At 41.5% G+C, this 20949-nt stretch overlaps 2 protein-coding genes across 3 annotated transcripts; both read right to left on the bottom strand.

The window, feature by feature from the left end:
• Positions 1 to 1361: 1361 nt before the first annotated feature.
• Positions 1362 to 11175, bottom strand: LOC134332524 (uncharacterized). Of its 2 annotated transcripts, XM_063014202.1 has the most exons (3): positions 10063 to 11175; positions 5116 to 5190; positions 1362 to 2023 (listed from the first exon to the last, which is right to left on the bottom strand). In XM_063014202.1, exons 1-3 carry the CDS (start codon positions 11106 to 11108, stop codon positions 1777 to 1779), a joined length of 1368 nt encoding a protein of 455 aa, XP_062870272.1. In that variant the 5' UTR covers positions 11109 to 11175; the 3' UTR covers positions 1362 to 1776. The 2 variants fall into 2 exon arrangements, 1 of the variants encoding a protein (XP_062870272.1); XR_010015259.1 differs by lacking the exons at positions 5116 to 5190; positions 10063 to 11175 and adding an exon at positions 4164 to 4412.
• Positions 11111 to 16989, bottom strand: LOC134332888 (uncharacterized). The gene is made up of 3 exons (XM_063014721.1): positions 16648 to 16989; positions 11183 to 12519; positions 11111 to 11139 (listed from the first exon to the last, which is right to left on the bottom strand). The coding sequence occupies exons 2-3, from the start codon at positions 12441 to 12443 to the stop codon at positions 11111 to 11113; spliced, it is 1290 nt and encodes a 429-aa protein (XP_062870791.1). The 5' UTR covers positions 12444 to 12519; positions 16648 to 16989.
• Positions 16990 to 20949: the final 3960 nt, after the last annotated feature.

Below are 20949 nucleotides of genomic sequence, written 5' to 3' on the forward strand. Positions count from 1 at the left end.
TAGCAATAGTGGGCTAGCGCATTAAACCACTGCGCCAGCTGAGCACCCAAGTAAGACTTTTCAACGTCAGACCTGTGAACCTGTGTCACATCATCAGCCATCAAGCATTACCAAAATTGTGATAAGAAAGGGGGGAAGAGGAAACTTTGTAGTGTTCATGGCTGGTGAAGGAGAACACGGAAAGTCACTCTTTAAAGGCAAATTAAAGTACAGAGAATATTGTTCCATTTATATGTACTATATTAGTATTGGTATAAATAAATGTATGTATTTTAAGCGAACACTTGTATTAATGATACAACCCATAGAAAAGTCAGTGTTCCGTACATTAGTTTTGAATCCTCCTCTGCCATTTTCTAATTGGTGGATTTTAGATTATTCTCATAGCAGCTGCTTCTGCCAGAAGTTTTCTGTCGGCTGTCTCTAAGATCGCAGCAGTACTAAATCAGCCTCCACTGAGCGTATCACATGTTCCAAGACTACTGATCCTCCTGACCAAATAAAATATGTAGCAATTGTGTCTGTGACAGGAAAATTTGGCTGATTATCACACAGTACTGAGTCACAGAGTACTGTTGACTTACTGTGAGTACTAATGTCAGCTATTCATCTTTAGCATATCAAAGACATCAATTACGGGCGCCCAGGTGGCGCAGCGGGATATTCCACTTGCACACTAACAACGAGTTTCTGAACTCCTCGGTTCAAAACTCAGTGTTGCCTCCAGTCGGCTGGGCACCATCTAGCGGGCATAATTGGCAGTGCCTGCAGCAGATACTAATTGGCCACCGTATCTGCAGGATGGGGGCCGGACTATGTGTGGGTGGATGGGTCTTCATATGCTGTGTAAGGACCCTGATTGGTGGAAGAGACGCCTGTGCAGAATGCAGGAGTGAGAAGAGGATGGCTGTACACGTGTCGGAAGAGGCGTGTACAGTGACGTGCTCTCCTCGGATGCAATCTAGTATCTCGCAGCAGACAAAATTGAGTGTGCTAAATCGGGAGGAAAATAGGGTGAAAATGCATATAAAAAAAAAATAATTTTATATATTTTGGATTTTCAAATTCTTCCACCAAAATTCAGCCCCTCAGTTAGGTTGCATAGTTTATGCCAAGTCATGGCGTAACAGGTAGTGACAGCTGATGATAATCCAGTCTTAACAAAAACTATATGCCATAAGCTTCACAAGGCTGCAATTTCTGGCAGGAACTATAATGTAGTGTGATGAACACACACACAGACCAGTGAGCAATAAATAACACTCCTCTGAGTTCTAACGATCCATATACCATTCTGACTCAGCCTTATAGAAATCTATCAGCAATAATACAAACATTAATATAACCAACCTTATCAATAATCAAATCTTCAAATGTGGTTTATTGTTGGAGTTTAAATGCATATAATAAACAAAGGGGTGTAGGGTCACTCAGGCCACATTTGGTCTGCTTAGCTGCTTCCATTCTTTTAAAATGTCCAACAATTCTCAAAAGCTGCATCATTTATGTTTGTCTACTTCTAAAATGCACAAATAAGATTGGTTAATATAAGCATCAAGCTCTAGAAGAAGCCACTACCCAGTAAAGGAACTAAAGGATTAAGGAAGAAAGTTATGCGGTTTACAGATTTGGCATGGAAGATCTGGTCATGTCGTGCAATTTCACTTAAATAGTCCATCTTTAAGCTCCACCAGACTCATTTAAGCACATGAAAGATCATACTGGCATTTATCTCTGGAGTGACGATATACAGAGAAGAACCATAGCTGAACTGATTTACTTCCTCTGCACCTTGCGAGGTAACCAGCTAAACAACTTCCTGCATAGTTTCTTTTTCTTACATTTCATCCTGGTCTCTGGCTCAGTGTGAATGGATGTAGATGGTGCTCGGTCCTGATTTAAATATGTAAAGAACGAGAAGGAGTCCATGTTAACCCCCTGCCAGATCTCTCTGACAGGAGAGTCCAGAGTCTCTAGGACATTCCTGAATCGCCGCTCCTGCTGCCGGAAGTCATACTCCACACTACGAGTGAGAAAAGAAGGGCAACAATTATTGTCCTGTAATTTACTGGATTTAAATGAATAAATACAATGAAAAATATGTAGTCACTAGGTGTGTCAGTGGAACAGTCATACAATAAAAACAAACAGACAATAAAATATTTCTGTAATTATTTGGCTCCTTTAGTAAAATAAATCTGTATTTAGACAGAAAAAGAAATTAATTCTAACATTTTGTGGTAGTTGTAGATTTTCTGGACTGAGCCTTGGGTATCTGGGTATCTTAGGTATTAGGAGGGAAGGCTGGATTAGGTATAACCTTCCTGTCACTGTAACAGTGACTCTAACCCTACTGTCTAATCAAGGCAACAGCACATCAGCTTCACACATCAAAGAGGGCATGAGCTAGCCTGCAGCCCTTTTCGGCTAGTGAAAGAGAAAACCGTATCCCCGACATGGGAATAAAGAATAAAAAAAGAACTGTTTTATAGTAAAATATCCTTTTTCCATTTCCAAGACCTTTGCATTGATAATCAGTGCATCACCTATATTTGAACTGGAATGTTTACTTGTATTTAGCATTTCAGGTTGTTCCAGTTGTTTTCATGATGTGCTTTCTATCAGTGTGAATAAAGTCTTTATACCAATCAGACACAAATAAAATAAACATTCCAAATCCAACCAGGCTGCTCCTAAAGTATTTACATAAGCATAAACTGAACCTTTTGGGGTAAATAAAGCAGTTATATAAATTGTTTGGCAGCTAGCCATTGGCTACAGGATTTGTTTACACAATATCAAGGTGAGAATGTTAAAAGGATGTGAAGAATGTACAAGGTGAATTTATCATTTGTATAAGTCAGTTAGTAATTGGATTTGTTTTAGTAGCTTCTCAACAAGTAGCAAAGCTATAAGCATAATTAAATCCTCATGTAGCCATCCTGTATGTAGTTAAGTAGTTAAGTGCCACTCAGATTCTTGTGCAGTCACTTGTAATCTCACGGTTGGACTACTGCAACTCCCTCCTGGCAGGTGCTCCTATGTCCACTGTTAAACCCTTGCAGCTCATTCAAAATGCAGCTGCCCGTCTGGTTTTTAACCAACCTAAACGCTGCCACGTCACCCCACTGCTGCGTTTAGAACACTGATGCTCGCCTACAAAGTCAAAAATGGACCAGCCCCAAGCTACCTTCAAGGTCTAAACAAATCCCGCTCTGTACCACGCAACCTCCGAGCCCCTTGTCTCGCTCAACTTGATCCTTCACCCAGGACTAGAGGAAGACAAGCATCAGGGCTCTTCTCTGTACTTGCACCCAAATGGAACAAACTTCCCTTGTCTGTCCGAACATCTGAGTCTCTTGTTGTCTTTAAAAAACGATTAAAAACCTTCATCACCTCTTTACTAAACACTTAAGCTGACTTGTACTTACTTATTAACGCTCTTATTCATTTCTTGCAAAAAAAAGAAAAAAACAGGGTTCTTGCAGATTTGTGTTCTTGTACGGTTGTCTACTTAAACCAGAGTAAGATAATGTTCACCAAGGAAGCACTTCTGTAAGTTGCTCTGGATAAGAGCGTCTGCTAAATGCCAAAAATGTAAATGTAGGAGTCTTTATGCTACGGTTTTATCTACCAGCGAAGGCTGCTCTCTGCTAATTTTTTTTAAAAACTGCACTCTGTTCAGCACAACGATATCTGCAACCTCACCTGTAGACCAGTTTGGCTATATAAAGCAATACAGAAATCAGATGTTTAATGTTTTAGGGGAAACTACGTCAAAAGTCACAGCAGCAGTAATAAATATGGACAATCACCAAAAAAGGGACAGTGGAAAGGAGTAGAAACTAGGCCTCCGCATACTTCCTGCGAAACTAAGTTTGCGAACGTTGCACAAAGCAGAACGCGCCATCGCGAGCTTACAAGCTGCCATACTTTCAGTGGTTTCGTTTTGCCTGTCGCATCTGCTCCACAGCTGCAGGTCACGCTGTGACATTTATGATGTTAAGTTCCATGACTACCGAATAATGATGATCGCAGTTATGACGACGAGCGAGTTATTAGAAGCGTATGAAAAATGCTACAAGAAGAAGCAGAGAAAGAACAATTTGAGTGTCTTTATAACCTCTCAGCGAGGAATCATAAAGGTGACGATACTGCCGTACTTGCTCTGAGAGACGCTCCTCAAAATCGTGCATGTCTGTTTTCATCGCACGCCTCTTTTTTACCAACCAATCACAGGCATTGTCGCGGAGTGTTGTTTGTCAGCGGAGTTCGCCCAGCTTCCATGTGCGCGAGGCGAGCGAAGCCTCTGCGTGACGTCCATGGTTGTTCACTTTCTCCGCAATTACGTCACACTGGTCGCCGAAGCCAGGCGAACGTCGTCTCTGCATGAAGTATGCTGAGGCCTTTAGTGACAAGGATAAGCTGGACCACAAGCACATAAAAACAGCACCTATAAAATATCACCATACGTCTTAAAATAGTCACCTTTGTTTTTGTGGCCATGTACAATCCAAGCAATTGAGGGTTAATTAAGGGCCTTGCTCAAGGGTTCAACAGCAAAAAACAGGTGGTAATAGCGAACCAGGGAACTTTAGATTGCTAGTCCAGTACGTTTACCACTGAGCTATCACTAAGACTTAAATGACCAGATTTTTAAATGTTATTTAACTGATTTTAAAATCACAGCAAAAGGTTTTAATTAATTTCCATTTTAGACTGCAATGTGATAAATTAAGAATTTTAATATGCACAGTAAATACAATCTGATATGAGCACGTACAACATACATTACAGTTAGGAGAAGGACCATCCTAGAAGATGTTCTTACTTTATATTGTCTTTATTCCAACCATTCTGCCTATAATACTGCTTGACATAGCTTTCATATCCCATCACCTCCCTACTCTTTAAAATCTATGTCTCTCCTCTATGGCTGTCTAGCATAAAACAGATGCAAGAAGGTTCTAAGTGTTCTTCCCTCCTGTGGATCTCAGAACACTTTCTATATTGTTATTGTTATTTTAAAGGCAAAGGATTCTTGTGAATACTCTACACTGTGCACTTTAACAGTCTTTTCTGTTGGAAGCTGCTTGTTGGAGAGCTGTCACTCACCTGTAGATAATGCACGCTGTTTCCTGGCAGGTGGAGCAATCACTTAAATCCTGGCCCGTCCTGAAACATCGTCGCCTGCAGAGAAAAGCAACAGACGATTGAGCGGAGCAAAATCAACCAAATAACGCTGCATCTCCAACCTTTAAATCATTTTTCTAATTGCTCTCAGGAGATGGTTAGAAAGTGCTGAACTTTATCATGAAGAGAACGAGATTGCACTGCAGAAAAAAGCTCCCGACAAGCAATTTTTTAAGCTCCTCTGCTCCTAATATTACATTCCATCACGTTTGCACTTTCAGCTTCCCTCTTACACCTCAATATAAATCTTTTTCAATCCTCTCATATACACTCTCTAGCCTATTTTACAACCAAAACCAGCAACAACACTGTGATACTTTTACTGGTGTACGCCATTAAACTTGCAGCCTTCACATAGTAATTTGCAGTGATGGACCATTCACATTTGCCACGAAAAGCCCTGGTATACGACAAAACCACCTTTAAAATATATTTAGTCAAAAGTTTACATACAATTGTAATGGACTTGTGTGTTACAGCAGATTTAAGATTTTAAACAGCACACCTAATATTTGGTTATACAAAAATAGAGTTGGGATCAGGCTAATTAGATGTGGCTGATTAAGATGAAATGAGCTATGGCATGTACAATATATAAACACAAGTATTGGACAATATATAAACAAAAGTATACATACAATATATAGTATAGGAGCACTTTGTAGTTCTGCAATTATTGACTGTTTCTTCAATGGTCAGGTTCTTCAATGGTCAAGACCCCCACAGGACCACTACAGAGTAGGTGTTATTTAGGTGGTGGGTCATTCTCAGCACTGCAGTGACACTGACTTGGTGGTGGTGTGTTAGTGTGTGTTGTGCTGGTATGAGTGGATCAGACACAGCAGCGCTGCTGGAGTTTTTAAATACCGTGTCCACTCACTGTCCATTCTATTAGACACTCCTACCTAGTTGGTCCACCTTGTAGATGTAAAGTCAGTTGCAGACAATTGCTCATCTTTTGCTGCCGTTTGAGTTGGTCATTTTCTAGACCTTACTCTACTCATACCAGCACAAAACACTCTAACACACCACCACCATGTCAGTGTCACTGCAGTGCTGAGAATGACCCACCACCTAAATAACACCTACTCTGTAGTGGTCCTGTGGGGGTCCTGACCATTGAAGAACAGGGTGAAAGCAGACTAAAAAGGTATGTAGAGAAATAGGTGGACTACAGTCAATAATTGCAGAACTACAAAGTGCTCCTACAGTGTATCACAAAAGTGAGTACACCCCTCACATTTCTGCAGATATTTAAGTATATCTTTTCATGGGACAACACTGACAAAATGACACTTTGACACAATGAAAAGTAGTCTGTGTGCAGCTTATATAAGAGTGTAAATTTATTCTTCCCTCAAAATAACTCAATATACAGCCATTAATGTCTAAACCACCGGCAACAAAAGTGAGTACACCCCTAAGAGACTACACCCCTAAATGTCCAAATTGAGCACTGCTTGTCATTTTCCCTCCAAAATGTCCTGTGATTTGTTAGTGTTACTAGGTCTCAGGTGTGCATAGGGAGCAGGTGTGTTCAATTTAGTAGTACAGCTCTCACACTCTCTCATACTGGTCACTGAAAGTTCCAACATGGCACCTCATGGCAAAGAACTCTCTGAGGATCTTAAAAGACGAATTGTTGCGCTACAAGAAGATTGCCAACACCCTGAAACTGAGCTGCAGCACAGTGGCCAAGATCATCCAGCGTTTTAAAAGAGTCATCCAGCGTTTTAAAAGAGCAGGGTCCACTCAGAACAGACCTCGTGTTGGTCGTCCAAAGAAGCTGAGTGCACGTGCTCAGCGTCACATCCAACTGCTGTCTTTGAAAGATAGGCGCAGGAGTGCTGTCAGCATTGCTGCAGAGATTGAAAAGGTGGGGGGTCAGCCTGTCAGTGCTCAGACCATACGCCGCACACTACATCAAATTGGTCTGCATGGCTGTCACCCCAGAAGGAAGCCTCTTCTGAAGTCTCTACACAAGAAAGCCTGCAAACAGTTTGCTGAAGACGTCAACAAAAGACATGGATTACTGGAACCATGTCCTATGGTCTGATGAGACCAAGATTAATTTGTTTGGTTCAGATGGTCTCAAGCATGTGTGGCAGCAATCAGGTGAGGAGTACAAAGATAAGTGTGTCATGCCTACAGTCAAGCATGGTGGTGGGAATGCCATGGTCTGGGGCTGCATGAGTGCAGCAGGTGTTGGGGAGTTACATTTCATTGAGGGACACATGAACTCCAATATGTACTGTGAAATACTGAAGCAGAGCATGATCCCCTCCCTCCGGAAACTGGGTCGCAGGGCAGTGTTCCAGCATGATAATGACCCCAAACACACCTCTAAGACGACCACTGCTTTATTGAAGAGGCTGAGGGTAAAGGTGATGGACTGGCCAAGCATGTCTCCAGACCTAAACCCAATAGAACATCTTTGGGGCATCCTCAAGTGGAAGGTGGAGGAGCGCAAAGTCTCGAATATCCGCCAGGAGTGGAAAAGCATTCCAGTGGCAACCTGTGAAGCTCTGGTAAACTCCATGCCCAGGAGAGTTAAGGCAGTTCTGGGAAATAATGGTGGCCACACAAAATATTGACACTTCAGGAACTTTCACTAAGGGGTGTACTCACTTTTGTTGCCGGTGGTTTAGACATTAATGGCTGTATATTGAGTTATTTTGAGGGAAGAATAAATTTACACTGTTATATAAGCTGCACACAGACTACTTTTCATTGTGTCAAAGTGTCATTTTGTCAGTGTTGTCCCATGAAAAGATATACTTAAATATCTGCAGAAATGTAAGGGGTGTACTCACTTTTGTGATACACTGTATATATACAGTGTATCACAAAAGTGAGTACACCCCTCCCATTTCTGCAAATATTTCATTATATCTTTTCATGGGACAACACTATAGAAATAAAACTTGGATATAACTTAGAGTAGTCAGTGTACAGCTTGTATAGCAGTGTAGATTTACTGTCTTCTGAAAATAACTCAACACACAGCCATTAATGTCTAAATAGCTGCAACATAAGTGAGTACACCCCACAGTGAACATGTCCAAATTGTGCCCAAAGTGTCAATATTTTGTGTGACCACCATTATTATCCAGCACTGCCTTAACCCTCCTGGGCATGGAATTCACCAGAGCTGCACAGGTTGCTACTGGAATCCTCTTCCACTCCTCCATGATGACATCACGGAGCTGGTGGATGTTAGACACCTTGAACTCCTCCACCTTCCACTTGAGGATGCGCCACAGGTGCTCAATTGGGTTTAGTCCATCACCTTTACCTTCAGCTTCCTCAGCAAGGCAGTTGTCATCTTGGAGGTTGTGTTTGGGGTCGTTATCCTGTTGGAAAACTGCCATGAGGCCCAGTTTTCGAAGGGAGGGGATCATGCTCTGTTTCAGAATGTCACAGTACATGTTGGAATTCATGTTTCCCTCAATGAACTGCAGCTCCCCAGTGCCAGCAACACTCATGCAGCCCAAGACCATGATGCTACCACCACCATGCTTGACTGTAGGCAAGATACAGTTGTCTCGGTACTTCTCACCAGGGCGCCGCCACACATGCTGGACACCATCTGAGCCAAACAAGTTTATCTTGGTCTCATCAGACCACAGGGCATTCCAGTAATCCATGTTCTTGGACTGCTTGTCTTCAGCAAACTGTTTGCGGGCTTTCTTGTGCGTCAGCTTCCTTCTGGGATGACGACCATGCAGACCGAGTTGATGCGGTGTGCGGCGTATGGTCTGAGCACTGACAGGCTGACCTCCCACGTCTTCAACCTCTGCAGCAATGCTGGCAGCACTCATGTGTCTATTTTTTAAAGCCAACCTCTGGATATGACGCCGAACACGTGGACTCGACTTCTTTGGTCGACCCTGGTGAAGCCTGTTCCTAGTGGAACCTGTCCTGGAAAACCGCTGTATGACCTTGGCCACCATGCTGTAGCTCAGTTTCAGGGTGTTAGCAATCTTCTTATAGCCCAGGCCACCTTTGTGGAGAGCAACAATTCTATTTCTCACATCCTCAGAGAGTTCTTTGCCATGAGGTGCCATGTTGAATATCCAGTGGCCAGTATGAGAGAATTGTACCCAAAACACCAAATTTAACAGCCCTGCTCCCCATTTACACCTGGGACCTTGACACATGACACCAGGGAGGGACGACGACACATTTGGGCACAATTTGGACATGTTCACTGTGGGGTGTACTCACTTATGTTGCAGCTATTTAGACATTAATGGCTGTGTGTTGAGTTATTTTCAGAAGACAGTAAATCTACACTGCTATACAAGCTGTACACTGACTACTCTAAGTTATATCCAAGTTTCATGTCTATAGTGTTGTCCCATGAAAAGATATAATGAAATATTTGCAGAAATGTGAGGGGTGTACTTACTTTTGTGATACACTGTATATGCCTGAAACACACTGAAAAAAGTTGGGGAAAAACAATGTACCTTAAACATCCTAAAACAATCTTATTATTTCATTTTTTATTCAGATTCTTCATTTTAATTCATTTATACAATGTCCCAACTGGTCTACCACTGCTGAGATTTGGGTTAGAATTGCAGCTGGGCCACCGGCTGGCCGGGCATCCCCACGGACATGATTGGCTGTCAGAGGGATGGGGGTAAAAAGACCCTGCAATGGACTGTCCAGGGTAATCCTGCCTTGTGCTTAGTATTTTTCAGTGTAACCGAACCGGCTGCTACTCTGACCCGAATAAAGCGGTTAATAAATATGGAGCTGGAATAAAGCTGGAACCAGGTCTCGGCCCAGTAAATTGCATCTGTATCAATCTTTTCAGGTTTTAAAGCACCCCTTCCCAATTAATTAGGGTTGAATTCTCACCCTCTGCTGAGTGCATGGCTCATCTCCAGATCCTGGATGATGTTAAGCAGAGTTGTGACTCGCTCCTGCTTGGCATGTAGATTGGCCTCAATGGTCTCCAGTCTCTTCTGAGGGTCCTGATTCCTGCTGAGTTCTGGGGTGGTGTGGGACAGCAGAACCAAAGATGGAGGATGGTAGTGGGTAAGTAAGCAGTTGCCATTTGGAACAGGCCAGCTTACAGGTAGTATGTTGCTTGTCTGGGGTTTTGTGGTTTGCACTCGGTCTTGATTTGTCCGTTTGTTTCTGGTAACCTGGATTAGTAATTGAATTGCTGGATTGAGTCTGGGTGCATGTGAAGTTTTGTACAGTTTGCATTTTTGGGGACTGAAAATGTTGGGTATTTTATGTGGTGTGGTTGCAGCAGGTGTGGTGGAAATTTGAGCTGGCGATTGCTGACGCGATTCTGACGTTGCGACAAGTTCACAGTTTTCTGCACCGGTGAGAAATGTGGAATCTGTGTTTGTCTCCATTGGTGAAGAGTCCATAGGTGCTGATGACAATTTAAAAACCTTGTCGTTCAGTTTTTCAGAAGTGGGCATAGGATTAGATCGAGTGTGCATGGGTGTTAGGCTTGATTTAGGATCACCGTGACCATGTGGAGTACACAAGTCTTGTGTAGCTGTGTGAAGGTTCAGTGTTGCGCGAGATGCATCTACGGCATGGATAGGTGTCTGAGCGGGCTGTAAAGGCAGATCATTTTGATTTGTTACTATGCTATGGTTTTTGGAGTGTGGCTCAGTATCTGGAAGAGATGATGCGTTAACACAAGCATTGGAGGAGCTGTCTGGTGGATCTTTCGATGACATATTGAGATCCAAGGTTGTATGATGCAATATGCATGAGGATACATTAGTTGGCGAATGTCGTTGCTTGGAAGTGGACGTGTCATGAGGTTTGGAGCATTTAGAATTTGTGGTGGGTGAGGATTTAGCATCTACACTTTGATGTTTAACACTTGGTTTTGTATTTGAGCAGCCCGCAGGCATGTTGCATGTGTTCTGCACCATCTCTAATCCATTTGAGATGTCTTTGACTTCTCTGCAAGGGTGTGAAGTCCTCAAAGGTTCTGTGCAGTTCTGGCCAAAGCTTTGATCCTTGGAAACTGTGGGTGAATATGGGGTGGCTAAAGAATTTGAATGGCTTTTGGCATAGCTTGAGATGCCTGTGAGATGGACATTGGTAGTTTGTGATCCAGTCTTTGGTGTGGACTGCTGGTTTGTGCCTTTAAGAAGGAGTGATTGGGAGTTTACAGTGGTTGAAGGTTTTGAGTGGTTTAATAAGGTACTGCTCGTTTTGGGTGTGTGTGCAGAAGGGGTGGGAATTAGTCTGGGTTCCTGAGGAGCCTGTGAATCTGGGTAAACGCTTGTCTTTTTAATAACACTCACTGCAACTGTATGTGTGTATGAAGATGATGCGTGACTAACTTGATTGTCAATATGTGTATGTGGAAGGTCAGCGCCAGGGTATCTTCTGGCTGATTGATGTCTAGTTAATTTTAATGCCTCGCTGTCCTGTGAAGATGCTAATAGCTGGGTTGCATTTATATTTAGATTAGGACGAGGCCACGTCTCTGCCGTTCTTCTGTCTGCTTGCATAGCTCCACACTTGAGGTTCTTCTCAGAATCAGCCTTTTCAGTGTTTCGAGAAGAAATTGGGGGTATGGTGAGTTTTCCAGAGTCTAGAGGCATCGCTGGGCTTGATCTGAGACTGTCAGAACCAGCAGAACATGGTGATACAGCATCCCTGGTGGAGGTGTAGAGTACTGCAGCCACAGGATTTTTCCTCCCTCCACATTTGGTACAAATTCTTAAAGGAAATCGGTGTGGAGGGGAACATGGTGGGTGAACCTTTAAGGTTTTCATTGAGTGCACTGCAGATTTAAGCCTCGGAGTTGACTCCTCCCCTTCACTGATGTCACTGCTAATACCGCCAATTGCTTCCGAGTCAACCACACTGCCATTGGTGAATCGAAAATCCCTCTTCCCTTTACGGGTGCTATGCGAGTTAGAGTTGGTTTGGATGTCATTGTCAATTTTACTGTCTACTCCTTGAAACGTCACACCCTTCTTCACTTTGCTCTCAAGACTCCTGTGTTTAAACAAAGCACTTCTTTTTTGTCCTTTCCTGCCCACCGGGTCACTCGAGATGTACCCGTTAGGTGCCATGGTCATTCTCTTTCCTGATTGGCAGCCCTGTATGGCTGGTGATGTTTGTACTCCAACGTTACAGTGATGAGCACAGGTAAGCCCCACCTCTCCACTCTGCCACTCACGGACTCCCACCAGAGCAGGCACTTCAGACACCGGCACAGGGGTGGCTAGGTCAGCCGCCCGTCTTCCCATTGCCACAGCAACCAGCTTAGACCTGCTCAGCAGGACACCAAGAGGGAAACCATGGCATTTGGCTGTGCCATTCCATCTGAAAGAAAAAGACAAGGTCACTTTGAGAGGTGGCGTCTGATTACGTAACTCTCAAGGGCAGCGTATAATGTGACGGGTGCACTTTGTTTCGGGAAACACATTCACCCTGGGCATGAATGAACAGCTTGGCTCCTGCTGCAGATAAGCGATTGTGTGAATACTGATCAGTAAGCTTCCTTGCAGAATGAAAAATTACTGAAGCGTAATAATTAGATGCGCCCATATCAGAAGGGCTGTACCGGCCTAGGTGAAAGTGCCAAGTGATTCTGATGAGTGCGGTTGTTTCGGGAAACACATTGGTCCGATGTATGAATAAATAGCTTGGCCTGTGCTGTAGCGAAATACATGAATACTGATCAACAACTTGCTTCCAGATGAAAAATCTATGTAGCATAAAAATTAAATGACCATATATCAAGCTGTACTGGTCTCATAAATAATTAGCAGGTACAGTTGGAGTCGAAAAACAATATATGAATTTGACTTTTCTTATAAATGTAATAATTGTGTTTTTGTGGGATATGACAAGACGCACACATACACTGAGCAGCCATAACATTAAAACCACCTCCTTGTTTCTACACACATTGTCCATTTTATCGGCTTCACTTACCATAAAGAAGCACTTTGTAGTTCTACAATTACTGACTGTAGTCCATCTGTTTCTCTGCATGCTTTGTTAGCCCCCTTTCATGCTGTTCTTCAATGGTCAGGACTCTCTTAGGACCACTACAGAGCAGGTGTTATTTGGGTGGTGGGTCATTCTCAGCACTGCAGTGACAATGACAAGGTGTTGGTGTGTTAGTGTGTGTTGTGCTGGTATGAGTGGATCAGACACAGCAATGCTGATGGAGTTTGTAAACACCTCACTGTCCCTGCTGGAAAGGGAATAGTTTACCAACCAAAAATATCCAGCCAACAGCGCCCCGTGGGCAGTGTCCTGTAACCACTGATGAAGGTCTAGAAGATGACCAACTCTAAAAGCAGCAATAGATGAGCAATTGTCTCTGACTTTACATCTACAAGGTGAACCAACTAGGTAGGAGTGTCTAATAAAGTCAATATGAGTGGACACTTTATTTAAAAACTCCAGCAGCGCTGCTGTGTCTAATCCACTCATACCAGCACAACACACACTAACACACCACCACCATGTCATTGTCACTGCAGTGCTGAGAATGATTCACCACCAAAATAATACCTGCTCTGTGGTGGTCCTGACCATTGAAGAACAGGGTGGAAGCAGGCTAAAAAGGTATGTAGAGAAACAGATGGACTACAGTAAGTAATTGTAGAACTACAAAGTGCTTCTATATGGTAAGTGGAGCTGATAAAATGGACAGTGAGTGTAGAAACAAGGAGGTGGTTTTAATGTTATGGATGATCAGTGTACACCAAATCATTATTGAAAGTTCTATAGCTTTATTTAGCTTTTTAGAAAGGCCTACTAATTCCACATAACTTCTCTGTGCCCAAATAAAGTGTGCTTGTTTGACTGCACCCATTAAAATGCAGGAAGAATGGTCTTTAGGTTTTTAGGGGTACTGGGAAGAAATTATTACCTTATGCTAAGTGAAAATCAATCCAGAGAGTTAGATATATTTAAAGATGTCTATTTAAGACACGTGTTATCAATTAAAAGCTAATGGAACATTAGTAACACTGTCCACAGCCAAGTGAGCTTTATAACACCATGGGCTTAAGCAAAATCGTGTCAGAAAGAAGTCCCTGCACATGCTTTTTTTTTTTTTACATGTAATCAACAACAAACTTCAGTTCAGCTTTATTGTGCCGGTTTTATAGGAGGGTCTTTCAGGTGTTGCAGCTTTTTTAGTAATTGCTCGGAATTCTTTTAGCATTTTGTAGCATTTGTTGAGAGTTTTTGTTTCTTTTTTGGCCTTGGATAATATACCACTGTTCCATGTACTTTGTATTAAGAGCAGTCAATGTCTCACTTTTTATATGGGCCTTGAAATGTCCCTGGCTCTTGTCAATCATGATCTCTAATAAACATTCAGGAGGTCATGTTACTAAGTTAAATGACATTACAGAACTTTCTCCACCACCTAATGAAACTTTTAAGTTGCTGTGTGTGTTACTTTAACCATCAGATATCTGCTATATTTTGTGACCCTAAAATAAACTAATGAAGAACCTATTTGTAGTCTTCGGATTAAGATGTATGTTTTTAATTTTCAGCCACGTAAACAAAACAGTTGCAGGTTTGTGCATTTGGTTTTATTGTATTTTTTATGTGCCAAGAAAATCTAACACTAGTTAAATTCTAATTAATTTAATGAGAGACAAACTGATCCTATTTATTCCCTTTTTAAAGACTGATATTAAAGCTCTGGGTTTTGGCCGATACTCAAAACACTTAAAAACAGACTTGCTTTCAATACCCAGACTAACTTTCTACAGGCTACAGGCTTGGATTTTAGGTGTGATGAAATTTGTCCTTATACATCTGTAACGTTAGTCATACATAAACATTCAAAATATAAAATATGACAAGAAATCATACCTATACCAAAATCAATTCTGATCTGATACCAGGCTAATACATGGCACTGCTAGTAGTGTCAACACTGTGCAGTGGGCCTAGGTTCAAACCTTGCATCTTACATGTCCTGTGTTGAACTGCATTCTTTTAACTCCCGAAAATATGCAATAGGTGGACTGGACAGTGCTGGGGAACTATTGCAACATAATACTGAGGTATGAGGAAGTGAAGCATTAAATTGTATCATGTTTAGTCACAAAGCAGAGGTATACATGGTGCAAAAAGTAGTATGGGAGCAGCACAGCAGCCCCATACTTTATTATTGGGAGGACTTAATATTCCTCCTCCACATGTGTGACAGACATTACCAGAGAGACTACTATCAAGTCCTGGTTGAAACCTTGGGCTAATGTTCTTACAAACCAAGTTTTTACTCTAATCTGCAAAATGTGAGCCAATGCTTCATCGGTAGGTTCAGAGGCTAAATTAGGATCCAAACATTACCATAGGCCACATGTTTATGTCTGTTGCATTCAGTGAAAGCTTGCCTATGCAGAGCTTATCGCTTGTGCTGTTTGTTTTATTATATATTACCATTTATAATCTCACTGGTTTAGTCCTGGTGGACAATGTGACGATGCAGCTGGTAATGTGGGTGCCTCACTGAAACATGGAGCCTTTCGTCAATCTAATTTGCGTGTAGGTTTTCCTAAAAACAGAAGGTGCTGAAATTACCCATAGATGTAATCGAGTATGCCATTATTAACTGTGGTGCACTGTTATGGACTGGTGTACATTTACAGTCCAGGGTGTATTTATGACCTGCACCCATTGTTTACAGGTGGCTCTGGACCCATGGCAGTCCTGATTAGGATAAAGCTGTTACTGAAGTTGAATAAGTGAAATTAAATTAAAGACAACTGATCTGAAAGGCATGTTTCATTTTGCAGAGTTTACTGAGGAAGCTGCATAAGTGCTAGTGATCCAGATTGATGACTCTATTTACACAGTGTGGCAGGTAAATGGTGTGGGTGTTCGGATGTAAACGACACTGGTCCTATGTATGGCACTCTTTGGCCCAGTGCCCAGTCATCTGGCTGTCTGCCTGCTGTCCTAAACTCAATTTAACTCACCTTAGACAGGTGGGTAATTAATGCTTTCATTTTAATGACTTAATTAATTTCAGGAAAAGTGCAAATTAATCAGTGATGGTGAAATTTACTGACGCATAAGATATTTGGCCATGCATAATGCAGTGTCAAAACAAAAAAATCAAGATGCTCATTGTCAGTTGTGGATAACATGCATGTAGGATTTTGAGTTGTATAGCTGCAGTGGGACAGCATCCTGCCTTTACAGACTTTCTCCAATAACCACCTCAACCAAACCTTGCTTCATTACCACCCCCCACCCCCCAGCTCTGCAAAGCACCACAGATCAGTCTGTGCTCATAGATACTACCTTCTTGATCCAAAAGTCATGAGGTTAGAAGTCAGTTTAAATGTCATCAAGAGCTCCAAACTCTTAATATGGAATCTGAATTAGCTGCACCTCATCAGGCAGTCTACCCCTGGAACTTTGCATCATATCTAATATGCAGGTGGGCATTTTTCCAGATCTTACCTCTGTACATCTGCATAAGCATCCTCTTTCTCTTGACATGCATCTGTTTTTTCAAGGCTGGAGAACGAGACAACCCCAGTCAAATGATCAGAAGCCGATAGCCGTCCCACAACATCGGTACCTGCAGTAAAGAGCGATGGATCCAGAATCCATGCCCGAGCAACTGATTCTGCCTTTCCTCGCCTCTCCTCCTTTCTCCTCTCCTGGTTTGTTTTGATTCGCTCGCTGTTTTACATGCTGAAGCAGCATAAGATATCGATCCGCATTCTCCTGCCTGACGCACTCGCACTCTCTCACACTCTTTCACCTCACTCTCGATCTCTGGTTCTCTCTCTCATTTATCAGCGCTCTTACCTGCCCTCCCTCATACCCTCACACCCTCATACCCTCATTTCAGCTGAATTTAGGATGCCAACGATCCAAAACTGGATGTGTGTGTGCAAGAGGACAGAAAGAGAAAGAAGGAGAAGTGAACTGAGTAAAAGAGAGAGAGGTAGGATAAGGGACCGTCTCCAAAGTACCAATGATCAAAGGACGTTTAGGGACGTTCAGCTTTTGTTGTTGACTTAAAAGACAAAAACCATCACATCGGTTTTTCTGTTAGGCAACCAAATTTCCTTTATCCTAACATTTACTAGAATACTTATGTTGCACGAGCATAAGGACCTGTTTCTTTTGATAAACCTTTATGACTACCATAGATTGCTGAGTTTTTAAAAGAAGCATAAATACACTCATCCCATGGTAAATAATGCTAAGAACAAATCAACCAACCTCAATCCACGTATAAAATGACAGCTGATGGCTTATTAGGGTAACCATATGTTCTCTTTTTGGGAACTAAAAAATATGTCTGGCTGGGACTTCTAAACTTGCTAAAATCTCTGGGATTTAAATGAGCTTTTATGTTGACATGTGCTTCATTATCTATGCATTCTTGTGCACTTGTGCAAGATTAATTAATATCACTGACATGGAAATTATTGAAAATTCTTCTAGCCAGGTGAGGTGCATAATAATCAGCTGACCTCAATTTCAGATCTAGATGGAAAGAGGAGATCTAATTAAAAGGGGTTTTAATTGGGGCTTGAAGACTTGTGAACTCTAAGACCTGTGGCCCGACAGCTTCTTATTTATGGCATGGTAAAATATTTTCCCATGACCTTGGTGAAAGTGATGACCGTTTCATGTACACTGATCAGCCATAACATTAAAACCACCTCCTTGTTTCTACACTCACTGTCCAGTTTATCAGCTCCACTTACCATATAGAAGCACTTTGTAGTTCTACAATTACTGACTGTAGTCCATCTGTTTCTCTACATACTTTTTAAACCTGCTTCCACCCTGTTCATCAATGGTCAGGACCTCCACAGGACCACCACAGAGCAGGTATTATTTAGGTAGTGGATCATTCTCAGCACTGCAGTGACACTGACATGGTGGTGTTGTGTTAGTGTGTGTTGTGCTGGTATGAGTGGATCAGACACAGCAGCGCTGCTGGAGTTTTTAAATACCATGTCCACACTGTCCACTTTATCAGACACTCCTACCTAGTTGGTCCACCTTGTAGATGTAAAGTCAGAGATGATCGCTCATCTATTGCTGCTGTTTGAGTTGGTCTTTCCAGCAGGGACAGTGAGGTGTTTAAAAACTCCATCAGCGCTGCTGTGTCTTATCCACTCATACCAGCACAAAACACACTAAAACACCACCACCATGTCAGTGTCACTTCAGTGCTGAGAATGGTCCACCACCTAAATAATACCTGCTCTGTAGTGGTCCTGTGGGGGTCCTGACCATTAAAGAAAAGCATGATAGGGAGCTAACACAGTATGTAGAGAAACAGATGGACTACAGTCAGTAATTGTAGAACTACAAAGTGCTTCTATATGGTAAGTGGAGCTGATAAAATGGACAGTGAGTGTAGAAACAAGGAGGTGGTTTTAATGTTATGGCTGATCAGTGTATATCATACTTAAAGATAATTAATTGTCGTGGCACATGGAGCTGCTTAGAAACAGCTGTTTTATTTCCTGGTGCAGTTTGTGAGATCTATACAGAGCATCCTTACTGTAGTGGATGCATTTAAACTAACCTGATGTATATGGGCACAGAGATGCCATCAGCTGTACTTATTCATAATTACTAATAACTTGCAATGCCACAAACTTAAATGACATTCTAGATCTTTATATTTTCAGAAAAGCACAAACAACTTATGAAAGAAATTAAATGAAGTTTGTTCCAATCATTTTGTAACAGAAAAAAAAACACTTGCAGAAATATGACTGCCATGTTCTGACAATTTGGAACTTCAGCTTTATATTAAACCCACTTAAATCCTTAATACACCAGTATGGTTGGTGTGATGCAATGCTAGCTATGCTATGATTTTCACTGGCTATGTAGCAGGATTTGTTGTGTTTTGAACACAAATCCAGCTTTAATCTTTATAACCCAGCAAAAGTCTACATTTCGCAAATTCCAAATACCAGCTTAGGCTAGCAAAAACCTAGGGTTACTGTTGGCTGTTTGAAATCTGGCAATGAAATAATTTTTAAAAACACCATGCCAACACTGACAATGGACTAACATTGAAAACAGGCCAAAAGAATTGCTGATATTTGCCAAACGGACAAAAATGTGCATCCAACATTGGTCACATTCCAGTTTGTTACCTGGGGATGCCCATTTAAATGGAACAATGGCAATAAACACTTTTCATTACAGCCTTGCCAGTACTGACTCAACGTTTATCCAACATTGGAAATGAAACAGTGTTAAAAACTGCCCACGAGAACTGCCGACAGTATAGCTATTGTTAACCCAGTGAAGAAAGTAATGTTAATTTAACATTTTTATAACAATTTTTTGTTACAGTAAGTGTTGTGTATGTCAGTTTGGAATCAGAAATAGATTAATCAATAGATTTCCCCATTCAAATTTACTAATTTTCTAACATTGATTTTTATTTTCATTTTAATTCACCTTTATTCATTATGATTTCAGCTTTAAAAGTAAAATTGGCATTAGTCAGGAATGGTGCAGCGTTATTAAATGAAGGAAGTGCAAATAAGTAGCTCTACACCTTGACAAAAACCCATAATGCATGTAGTTTGCACTTCTTTATAATAAAATACAACATTTGACAAAATACAATATGTTCAGATGGATGTGGACACCCGACATTACTGAGTTCTTGTGTTTGTCACACTCATTCCTAAGTATATACTGTATAAAATAAACATACTTTCAACTTTGTGCCTTTTTCCTTTAAGGATGATCCTGCCCCTGTACATAAAACAGGGTTGATAATTGTATTCTCACAATTGCTAAGGAGTGTGCATGTTCTAATATTGCTTATGTCGGTTCACTGCAGATACGGCAGTTATCATACAGAACTTGCACTGTTTGCTCTAAAATTGACTCTAGGTGTAAAAAAAAGCTAAACTGCATTAAAATACAGCCATCCCTGTCCAGGGTGCATTTTTGCCTCATGCCCAGTTGTTTTTGGTGATGTCAGACCCATTGTGATTCTGACCAGGATTAAGAGGTTGGTGAAAATAATTGGAAAACCTGGGATGTATGTATCTAGGAAAGTTTTTAGTAAAGAGAGAAAACTGCCATACGGCTATCATAAAAAAAAAAAGCCACAATGCATATTGACCTCTTGTTTAGTACTCGGCTAATCCACTTTGGCAGCTTTCACAGCCAGTAGTTTGAAAAGTCTCAACAAATTTTGCACAACATGATAGAACATGGTTTAGTGGCTGAATAGTTTGTTGAAACGCTGCAAACATTTATGCTTCAATATTTTGAATTCACATTGGTTTTCAGGGCACTGTTGCAATATCTCTACCATGTTTTATTTAATGTCAAAATGTGAGTGGATATGTTATGCTTCTACTGGAGCCACGTGATGAGAATTATATGAAACATCTGCAGTACCGAGCAGCTTTATGTAAAGTAGAAAAGACACCCACTAATTACTGATAGTGGGAAGAAAGGTGAGTGGACCTACAACTACAAGTGGAAATACAAGTGTACATTAGCTACTCTGTGATGTAACAGACAGGCACAGACCTATATCTCTTTCTCAACCCTAACTAATAAGAGAAGCTCATATATTTGAGCAAAAGCACTTTTAAGTTTAGCAAACTAGTTTTAGAGTTCATTTGTGAAAGTACTTTTTAGCAAAACTGCTAAATCATAGGAAGCACTTCACCACCAACCAGATACCTTACCAGCTGTGTCCGGCACAATGCAAAGACTCAGCACTGAACCCAAATCAAAGCTGGT

The sequence above is a fragment of the Trichomycterus rosablanca genome, chromosome 18 (genome assembly GCF_030014385.1).
Source record: "Trichomycterus rosablanca isolate fTriRos1 chromosome 18, fTriRos1.hap1, whole genome shotgun sequence".
Taxonomy (NCBI): Eukaryota; Metazoa; Chordata; class Actinopteri; order Siluriformes; family Trichomycteridae; genus Trichomycterus; species Trichomycterus rosablanca.